The following is an 11,141-nucleotide window of genomic DNA, read 5'->3' on the forward strand; positions in this document are numbered from 1 at the left end:
AAATAAATTACTTCGTTATTAAATCTAAATTAAATTATAAATAAAATATTGAATTAAAGAAATTACACAAAGAAAACGAGAAATTTAAATAGTAAATTTTTGATACTATTATCGATATATTTTTTTTTTCCAAATTTTTATGATATCTTGAAATTTATATTTTGTTCAAAAAATGAAAACATTATCGCTTTCTCAAAACCAGTAAAATCCGTATTACATCGACTAAGATAAATAATAAAATGAAACATTAAAATTGAGATATATTTTACTATATTATGCGAGTACCCTTCTAGTAATTTATAAATAAGTTTTTGTATATATCTTTTATTTGAACTCGACTCAACATTGTTTTTCAGATATAACTCTGATATATATTCCCATGCATTCAAATTTTGAGTTTGTTGTATATATCTACCCTTTTTGCAAACATAGTTCAAGTTTGCATCAAGAAGACTCTTAGGATGATACCATTCAAGATGATCATATAAAAGTATCAGTTGGAGCTCAAAATCAGCTAAAAATCCTCATTGTCTTTATTTAAAAGAATTTATTGAAAATCTATAAAACCGTCTCCAATAGAGACCATAAGTCTTTCACCAATTACCAAATCTGACACCAAATCACTCCAACGGGGACGCAAATTTGGTGTAATGAATAGTAACAAAGAAAATTAACAGAATTTACCTCAATTGGAAGAGGTAAAAAGATATATATCCAGAATATCATATTTTGGTGTAAGATTCTGTGTTAACAGTTAAAGTTTGGCTCAATAGGCAAGAGCAACATCCTGTCAAGGTGAATGTTGCGGGTTCAGGCCTTGTCAGTCGCGACAGATCCAATAAGTACATCAATTTGCCTCTCCGTTTTCTGTGAAATAAGGGACATAGAGCATAATTTAATCCCGAAGGTCTTTTCCCCCTTTTTTTAAAGACACTGTCAACCATATAATCATGTTCAATAAGTGGAACGTAGTACTGTTCACTGTCAACCCATTTGTCTAGTATTTATTAACGAGTTTGATCTTTCTTTTACACCAAATTTTTATTGGTGTTGCCCATTGAAGATGCCGTAAGTGACTCTTAAGGTATGTTTGTTAGCAGCTAAATAAGTTTAAAAGTCCAAAGCTTATTCAGTCAGTTATACATGAATGTTTAGAAAATGACTTGTTCAATAAGCTTCTTGCGAAGAAACTTTATGCAGAAATATCTCTCCCAATTAAAAAACACGTTCATTACATCTATGGACGAAAAAAAAATCCCGAACAAAAACCTTATTTATCCATACAAATAGATTAAATCACAGAGACAACTTCATTCAGATACAAGACTTAATGAAAAACCAACCAAACAACCCCTTACACTTCATAAGACAACAGATTTTGGTCAAGTTGAAATGTCCAAACCGAGCATTAAACGCTACCGTTTAGTTTCGAACCGGGGTTTCTTTTACAATCTAGAGAGAAATTAAAGGATAACAAAACATGGAAAAATGAAAAAAAAAAAAAATGAAAATGAAAATGAAAATGATTATATAAACTTTGATGGCCTGCAATGCAAGTAAGCAGCTCAGCTCCTTCCCAACTAAAAACTACATCTTAAACTTTTTAAGCCCTAAATTCATCCCTTTTTTCCCCAAGTTTCTTAAGATCCAATTCCCACTCTGTTTTCCTCATTTCAACCCAACAAAACACAAAAAGAAAGAAAACAAGAACCCTTTTCGGAAATCGGAAAAATAAACGGCAAAATGACCGAAGTCGCTTTGTTCTCTGAGGATTCTAAAGATATCTTCTCGAGTGGGGATCTTTCTGTGGTCGATCTAAAGACGAAGCCGTTGGATATGTTAAACCAACAAAAGTGTTAAAAAGCCGAAGCAACACAATAAGGTTCGTTTCTTCTACGTTTTACGCGTAGTACATGTACAAGCTGTTGGCAGCAGCACAGGCGATGGAGTTTTCAGTTGGATGCCAAGCTAGATGAAGCAACTTCGTGGTGAAATCGAATGAGTTCCCATTTCCATCTGGACTTTCTCCACCTGAACGTATTCAAGAATTTAGTTACGTTTTGTACTAAGAATCATCAATCGTCACTACAACGAAATTGGCTTTATAGGACGTCATATATGTCTAAATGTCCTAATAGGGCTAATCCCTTGAGAACCTACAAAACTGGGATAACCCTGAGAACCAGTGCGTCGTGTGCTATTTCACATTTTTTTCCATCTACAACTTGGATTTAGGGTATTGATGAACATATATTTGTTTAACAATGTGAACATTTTTTTACGTGTTTGTGAGACAAAACATACATACAAAAAGTTTCACATTGTGAACCGAACGAACATATGAAACAACATTGTGAAACAAATATATGTTGATAAATATCTTAAATTTTAGCCTTAGATGGAAAATATAGTGTGAAGAGATATCTCACGATAAAAGTATAGGGTTCTCATTGATCATGCCACAAGTTAGATAGACTGCTTTATAGGACGAAGTTCTATAACCAAACAATTTCTTGTCCTATGTAAAAGTGTTGCAATAAGTTGATAAGACGTTTTTGGATTTCGTAACAAGTTTTTTAGAACACTTTTGAAACAAATTGTCTTATTAGTTTTTTACAGAAAGTTACATAAATAGCCAAAGCTGATAGGTGGTTTCACTTTTTAGCCAATCCTTACGCATAATGCATACGCATATGCGTAAGGATTGGTTTTCGGCAAAAAAGAAAGAAAGAAACCTTAATGCATATGCGTAAGGTTTCCGCATACGGATTCCACTTTTCAAGTTAGGATTCTTAAAAAAAATTGGCCAAAAACCAATCCTTACACATAGCCTTCTGCGTAAGCATTGTCTAAAAAGTGAATTTGGATAAGAAAATGGCTAGAAAGTAAAACCCTGTTTGCTAATCGGTTATTTCTGTCAATTTCCCATTCTCTATAGGACACTTCTGAGAGGTGTCATATGAAAAAGGCTTTTTATGGGACACTTGTTTTTATCAAACAAATTTTCAAATAATGTCGTATAAAAAGAGTAATATGACGCTTCATTTCTAAATCGTCCTGAAAAACTTGTTAGGACTCCCAAAAGCATTTATTTTAACACATTTACATAAGAGGCATTATTGTTTTAACTTAAGTCATATAAATCAGTCTGTTAGGACATTCAAATATATTTGGTATCTTATAAAGCCGATTTGGGTGGATAAAAAAAAGACAGCTAAACTGACCTCTTCTAACTACACGGGTTATGCTGCTGCTTAGGGATCTCGAAGGCCTTGAAGGAGTCTGAACTTGTCGCCTACAATCAACACATTTATGTTATACAAGAAATTGGAAGCAGATATAAACTAAAACAAACCAAACAAACCCAGTATACCCCACCCGAAGGTGGGGTGTGGGGGGTGAGATGCAAGCAGACTAACCTCCACCCCCAAAAGGGTAGAGACCGGACCGGCAAATTGGAAGCGTATCTATCCAATATAACTGAAGTAGTTGCATTAACTAAGAGGTTGTTTGGTCATTAAGTCCTGTGTGGATTAATCTATGTATATAGATTGGAAGGTTTTTGTTTGGGTGGGTTTTTTCATAGATTGAAAGAGCATGTTTCTATTGTGAAAGGTGGGTTCTGTAAAAACTTGGTTTTCTGCATAAAGCTCCCCATAAAAGCTTACTGAATAAGCCAATTTTTGTATCTTTAAGCCACTACCAAACAGTTATATATAGCTGACCTAGTAAGCTGCAAGTCCAGTTAAGCTCATTAAGCTGCTAACAAACTGGCCCTTACCTCATTGGATTTTTGCTAGCTTCCAGGGTAGTTGATTCAGTACTGCTGGGACCAGAGCCAAATACACGGAACAGATTGCTGAAACCATATTGATTGAACAAGTAAGCGGGCAGATAAAAAGCATCAATAAATAACAAATTACTTTCCAAAAAAGCCCTTGAGGAGTAACTGCAGGTTCCAACATAGAGCAAATTACGTTTTCCTTCCCTGTGGTTTGTTAAAAATTGCAATTTCTATCCCAGTGGTTTAGAACTTTTGATTTCATCCCTATGGTTTGTAATTCATTGCTATTTTTGTCCTTATGATTTACAATTGATTGTTGTTTCGGTCCCTGTGGTTTAAATTTCTTTACTTTTTTGGTCTCTTGTACTTTAGGTAGGAATTAGTCCAGAGACCAAAATCGAAATTATTAACAAACTACAGGGCTGAAAATTGTAATTTACTCCAACATATATTAAAGAGAAATGTCCAAGTCCAGCCGATGTGGAACTCTAACACGCCCCCTCCAATCAGGCAAAGATGTCCCAGATGGTAGACCTCGACTTTGATAGATCTATGGGTCTACTGGAGCTACCCACTTTGATCAATTAGCCAAGATTTTGACCATCTGAGCATATGTAGAACCCCATTAAATTATTTTCCAAAAAAGCCCCAGAGAAGAGAACGAGAGGGTTCCAACAGATACAAAAAATGTCAAACTCTAGCCAATGTGGGACTCTACCAGATTAAATATCAGTGTTACCTGTAGGAACCAGTTGCTACCCGAAGACCGTCACCACTTAGACAGCACTCGAATTTATCGAAGATTGAATCATTTTCATACAAGTCACATAGCTGGATATTATCGGTTAAAAAACATCAATGGGCTGCAAAATATTCGACATAGATTCGTTACAGGAAATTAGGATGTATACCTTAGGTCTTAAATATTCGTGAACCTGGAATGTCGAAACCGGACCTGAGTCCATGTTGATGTCCCATAACTGCACATAGCCGATTATGGTTTTGGTAAATAACAATCACACAAAAAGAAATACTCCAAGGTAACCAAAGGGTCATTGGGGATGTTTGGTTGGTTTTCCATTAGATACTATATGGATAAAGTTGTCACTGAGGACTAATCTGTCTGTATAAATTGGTTAAGTTTTTGTTTGGGAGAGTTTTTTCATAATTGGAAGGATCATGTTCTTTTATTGGGAGGAATGGGTTTGAAAAAACATGGCTTTCTACATAAAGATCCCCCCTAGAAGCTTACTGAATAAGCAACTTTCTACATCATTAAGCCACCACCAAACAGTCATGTATAGCTGACCGAATAAGCTGCGAGTCTCATTAAGCTCATTAAGCTGCTAACAAACAAGAGAAGTAAATCCTAGCCTCCTTGGAGGTAAAAGGTTCAAATTTCACCAAAGGTCAGAAGTGTGCCCTAGTGTTTGCTCTATATATATATATATTATATAATTCCCAAAAAAAATTGTTTGCCAGCCATAACGGAAAGAATCACAAACCTTAAGGGTCATGTAATCACGGCTTAGTATGTATCTTCCATCCCTTCCGAACTTGATATCTGAGATCGATGCTATTATCTCGGTGAAGAATGATCTTGAACCAGGTGATTCTTGTTCCTCAAACCTGCAAAAAGAATGTGTCATTGTTTATTACAACTCTAACACCGATTCAACGTGACGTACATTTTTAGATGGTCGCACACACAATAAATCAACAAAATTGCTTGAGCTCTCAAACTGTTTGAGATATACTGCTACAACAAAATCGGCTTTATAGAACGTCAAAGATGTCTAAATGTCTTAATAGGCTGCTTTATAGGACCTAAGTTTACACGACCAACAATAGTTCGTCTTGTATAAAGGTGTTACAATAGGAAATATGACGTATTTGGGCATCATAACACGTTTTTTAAAACACTTGAAACAAAGTATCCCATTAAGGTTTTTTTAGATGTGTGTATGCACACATTTTTAAATAATGTCATAAAACGACTAATAAACGGTTTATTTCTGAATTATCCTAAAAAACTTGTTAGACGCCCAGAAGTGTCCCATCAACTTATTGTAAAAAATTTACATATGACGCACGATTATTTGCTCCTATAAATGGTCTATTATGGCATTAGACATATTCAACGTCCTATAAAGCCGATTTTCTTGTAGTGTCCCAAAAGCCGATTGTAAACAAGAAACCAAAATCATATGGAGGAAAAGCGGAAAAGCCACCAAAATACTTACAACTTAGAATGTCTATCGCATAATGCGGACTGACGCAAATCAATAAGGCGAATAGATCCTTTCGAACTACTATAAGCTAGTGTGTTACAGTGAGTAGGATGAAACTCTGCTGATGTAATCACCTCTGCAGTAAAAAGTATTTTCATAGTCAATATTCACAAAACTCTATATACTTGAAACAAGTATGCCAAAATATAGATAGGCAATGTTGATTGATAAGATGTAGATGGTAGATACTCACATAAAAGGAGGACCGTTTAAACTGAGGACCGCTATAGAACGTAACAAGAACTTGATTTACACAACTAAATCGTACCGATACCAAGACCATACAACAATGAACACAAATAGTAACCTCTGAATATCAAATTCTCCACTTTGGGGATATTGACCAACACAAATTGGATAAGCTTACGGTCGGGGTAATCACCGACTGAAAATAGTTGTTGACCAAGTGTCTGGGTAAGTGCTGGTTGAAGCACTAACCGAGTCAGAAAGCAACCCCTTCCTTACAGGGTCAACTTATTTGTGGGTCAAGAGTGTGTTGTTAATCAACATCCCTTCTTACCGGGTAAGCACCACTTACGCAGTAAGAGGCAGTCAGCAGGTAGTAAACAGCCCAGTTTCCCGTGATTGTGAGACTACTATCCAATATTACATATAGAAGTATACAATAACAGAGTATATATATATAGATATATAGGGTCAAGTTCAAAGGAAAACCACAAAAAAAATGGAAAAACTGAGGAACATCGTGGTAGCCTTTCATCTAGATGGGATGCACGTGTGCATACAAGTATTTCTAAGCAATTTGTCCGGTATGCACATGTGCATAACATGCATACGTGCATAAAACAAAGAAACAACTTCAATTACTTGTATGCACATGTGCATACCGTCCAGATGAATGGTTACGAGGGTGTTCCTCAGTTTTTCATTTTTCTGGGGGTTTCCCCTTAACCTCCCCCCCTCTCTATATGTGTGTGTGTGTGTGTGTGTATATATATATAGAGAGAGAGAGTCAGACTGTAACTAAATAAGAGAATAAGAAAACGGTCAAATCACATGTTACACTAAACTCACGTATAAAATCACATGTGATTCACGCAACTTTGACCGCGACCTGAGGTCGCGGGCCACGTTGCTCGCACACCCTTTTGTCGACCGTTAATGCAAAAACACATGTGATTTTGCACAAGATTTGGCCGTTTCATATTCCCTTATTTAGTTACTGTTCTCGTTTGAACCTCCCTCTCTCTCTCTCTCTCTCTCTATATATATATATATATATATATATATATATATATGAATCCATGATTAGGGAACAATTTAAAATGCTTGTAAATCAGATTAGTGCTAAAATTTGTACCAGTGAGATCCTCCATATTTGCAGGCTTGACATCAACAATGTTGAAACTCTGATTGCTAATTTCCAAATTCCAAAGGTTTATCCGAAGATCATCAGCCGAGATGAATGTTTCACCATCACTAATGCAAAGGTGAGGAACAGAGGGAGGGAGTCAAAGGATGGTTAAAAAAGACCTATAACAAAGGTGAAGAGCATATGTATAACAACAGCATCAACACAAAAGAAAATTGCATATCTTAGAAAACCAGCAGAATCTGAAAACACCAACTAAAAGCAAATGAATAAACAACAATTTGCATATGCATATTCATGAATATCAAATGATTGAAGAGAAAATTGATACAACACAAACAATAACAGTTCACATTTATACAAGTCATAAAACAATAAAATGTGAAAGAATTAAATATTATACCTGTTATTCGAGATCGAATTGATATGATAATCATGTGCATGGGCATACACTCTTCTACACCTTGCAACAAGGCTCGTCTCGTTAGCAGTTACCTACAAATTTTAACATCGTGTTATACTAAATCGAAAAGAAAGTGATTCAAATGAAATGAACCACAAATAATGTCACCAAGATAAACGACGATAGTGAAGGAACATTTGCAATAAGATAATATTTCAAAACTGATTAAGCCATGAAAATCCAGTCATTGGGTGTAACACCGTATAACCAAAAGCAGCAGGTTAGCCCAATAACCTCCAAATCAACTTAAAGCCATGACAGAAGTTATTGGTATCCCATAATTTTTGGAGCTTATAAGCACACATATCTAATTTTCTATCCATGTGGGATGGGTTCTTACATTGGGCTTCAATTAAATTATAAGTTGGAAAAGCTAACATGAGAAGAAAGTTAGGCAGTGATAGAAAAGAGTAGTAGCTGCAATCATTGAGCGGAAAAATTGTAGAAATATATAAAGCATAAGTTGAGTACAACTACCACCGGTAGACGCAATGACTGGATGCCGCCTGAAGGAGAAAAGTCTTTGGTCAAAGTAGTGTAAGATTTATCTGTGTATTCCCCATTTGTAGTATGTGAAGATTTGTGGCTAAAAGAAACACTAGAACTCGCGATATTTCCATTCCCAACAGCTTTGGAAGGGTCCATGTTCATGTCTGCAATTTTCTTAACTTTCTTTTCTTGGACCTGAAAAGTCGAAAAATATCTGAATCTTTAAGAAAAAATAAAAAACCAGAATCAATAAGTTTGAACGACCATAAGAAGGCATAAGAGAAAAAGCAAGTCATTTCTTTGGCGTGCACTTTATTTTTACAAATATTTTCTGCTGTGTCGTGCTCTTTAATAACTTTTCAAAATATTCTAAACTTGTTTTTGACTTCTCAAAACCTTTTCTCAAGCCGGGGGTCTTACAGAAAAGAAGTTCCTCTACTTGTTAGGTCTACGTACATCCTCACCCCCCACCGGCGGGGGTGGGGGCGGAGCGGAGCCTACTTTCGAGTGGGATATATTGGGTATGTTTGGTTTGATTACTCAAAAAATTTCTGGTAACTCATTGATGGCCAAAAAAGCAACAATTGGTCGCTTAAACTCTGTAAAATAGTAAAATTTCTGGTAACTCATTGATGGCCAAATTCAAAAACCTCACTTATCTAGTGCTTTGGTGAATAGGCTAGTTCCATAAACCAATATGTGAAGTCAAACAGTTGAAGCTATTAGATGCTTTCAGGCAAATAGGCATCCAAAAGGCTCAGAAAAATATAGCTTTTCAGGAAACAAGAGAAGGGTTCTGGATTTGTGAATGTTGGACGTAGAATATGAATTTGGCAATTTGAAGTTGTAGGCCACTACTTCACAAATTCCAATTTATCCAACAATGGGAGATCTAACTCTAAATGTATTCAGCAAACACAATGTCAAATGGTGGAGATTAAAAATGACCAAGAACAAAAAACTAGTGCTTCTGTGATGTGGGTTTCTTTCGTTTCAAAAAAGTTCACGACATACAATGAAAGGGGACGCGGGACGCCATGATGGTTGTTTGGTGGGTGATGGTTAAGTTTTAGGTGACAAACGACCATTTTCAAATATGTATTTTCTCCTACAAAATGAGTCATTAAGGACCAAGACGACGCCATCTGTAAACATAAACACATTTGTTATCTTTTCATAGACCCAAAATTTACATGAATACACAAGCGTACTGATTTTAGTTTAGCACAACAGGTTGGATAAATGCATATAGGTGAATCGAGAATCTTGAGAGAATTGTAGGGTCAAAGGTTTAATGTACCATTATGCCAGTAGAGGAAAAGTTCAAATGAAACCAACTATTTCATGTATTATTCATGATGAATAACCCTAAATAATCATGAATAATTAAATAACATGCATTTTCATTGTTACATGATATATTGCATTTTCATCGTGAACATCACGTATTTTCATTCTGAATAACTTATCACGACATTCATCATGAATAATTGGTTCTCAGATCCTCAAAATACTTATGGTTCTCATTTAAACCTGCCCTTTATGCCTGTATTAATTACAGAAAAGCAATATGTAACATCCTATCCATTAATATGCTATCAGATACAACTACTAAAAGTGAACACAACCTTTACATATGGGAAAACGTAGGCTTAGAGACCCCATATATTATCTAAGAACCTATCACAAGAAGATACGAAAGAAAAATTAAATAAACGAAAATGGCTACCTTCCAGAATTTGATGGTTTTGTCATTGGTAGACAGAAGAAAGAGGGCGCCATTGGCTGTTTGGCACCATCTGATCTTGTTAATTTTCTCCTCGATCTCCAAACTCTTCAAATAATCAAACTGAAAGCACACATGAAATGTAATATGAATAAATTATTCATCACAAGCAACTATATAAAGGTGGTTAAAAAGGCACATAAAAGTGAGATAAAAGCAACAACTAAAAAAACAGAAAGAATACCTCAGGTTCATGACTCTGGAACTCAGTTTTGTAGCGAAACTCTGGATGCCTACTACTTGGGTAATCAGTCTTCTCTAAATCCTTTCTACTTACACCATTCTATACAAACGAGCAGGATTTAAAATTGACAAACTTAAAGCAATAAAAAAACTCAATAAATCATATATAATCAACTCCTGCACTACTGACCTCCTTTGTATCGGTCCTCTCAAATAATACCACCCGGCCCCCACGATCTCCGGTGGCAAGATGATCACCACTTTTATCAAATTCTATAGCCGAGATGATATCAACTGTGACACAAGTTGTAAAAATTTCAGATAATGTAAGACAAGTGCAGCAAGGCTGAAAAAAATACGAATTATACTAATGAATAGCTTGTGTTTGCCATTTGAAAGCCAAGAAGTGTCTACAAATGCTCTTTGAAAAGCCTATATAATATTTTTCTGATTTATAACGTGCCCAAAACTTTATAATGAAAATGAACATGCACAAAGACATGGGGAATGTATGCTTAATCATATGACCCGTAACACAGATTGGTATAAAAATAAAAATAAGTACGCCATCGGTCAGAAAAAAGTTGGAGCAAAATTTGGATTATGGTCCATTCCATATGAATCAAAAGGTTTCCTTTTCTGGCAAATTCTTAAGCTAAAAACCTTTTTCCCATCGTCAATAAAGTTTTGGGGTATTGATTTCAGTCCAAGATTCGCGATATTTTGCCAATCTTGAAGGGCGGTTTAGACAAATGGCTTCTATTATACTATTTGCTGATATTTTGCCAATCTTGAAGGGCGGTTTAGACAAA

The 11,141-nt window shown here is 35.4% G+C and overlaps 1 protein-coding gene across 1 annotated transcript in view; it reads right to left on the reverse strand.

Moving 5' to 3' along the window:
• Positions 1 to 1,191: 1,191 nt before the first annotated feature.
• The window catches only part of LOC112509243 (serine/threonine protein phosphatase 2A 55 kDa regulatory subunit B beta isoform-like), a 16,446-nt gene continuing 6,496 nt past the window's right edge, over positions 1,192 to 11,141 (reverse strand). Inside the window, exons 2-14 of the mRNA XM_025114099.1 lie at positions 10,520 to 10,675; positions 10,331 to 10,429; positions 10,090 to 10,209; positions 8,349 to 8,555; positions 7,812 to 7,903; positions 7,397 to 7,515; positions 6,028 to 6,151; positions 5,290 to 5,413; positions 4,696 to 4,764; positions 4,524 to 4,615; positions 3,782 to 3,859; positions 3,225 to 3,295; positions 1,192 to 2,031 (exon numbers count right to left, since the gene is read on the reverse strand). Coding sequence (XP_024969867.1) covers positions 1,901 to 2,031; positions 3,225 to 3,295; positions 3,782 to 3,859; positions 4,524 to 4,615; positions 4,696 to 4,764; positions 5,290 to 5,413; positions 6,028 to 6,151; positions 7,397 to 7,515; positions 7,812 to 7,903; positions 8,349 to 8,555; positions 10,090 to 10,209; positions 10,331 to 10,429; positions 10,520 to 10,675 — 1,482 coding nt within the window. The 3' untranslated portion in view covers positions 1,192 to 1,900. The remainder of the gene's footprint in view (positions 2,032 to 3,224; positions 3,296 to 3,781; positions 3,860 to 4,523; positions 4,616 to 4,695; positions 4,765 to 5,289; positions 5,414 to 6,027; positions 6,152 to 7,396; positions 7,516 to 7,811; positions 7,904 to 8,348; positions 8,556 to 10,089; positions 10,210 to 10,330; positions 10,430 to 10,519; positions 10,676 to 11,141) is intronic.

The sequence above is a fragment of the Cynara cardunculus genome, assembly GCF_001531365.2.
Source record: "Cynara cardunculus var. scolymus isolate 2C chromosome LG 3, CcrdV1, whole genome shotgun sequence".
NCBI classification, from domain to species: Eukaryota; Viridiplantae; Streptophyta; class Magnoliopsida; order Asterales; family Asteraceae; genus Cynara; species Cynara cardunculus.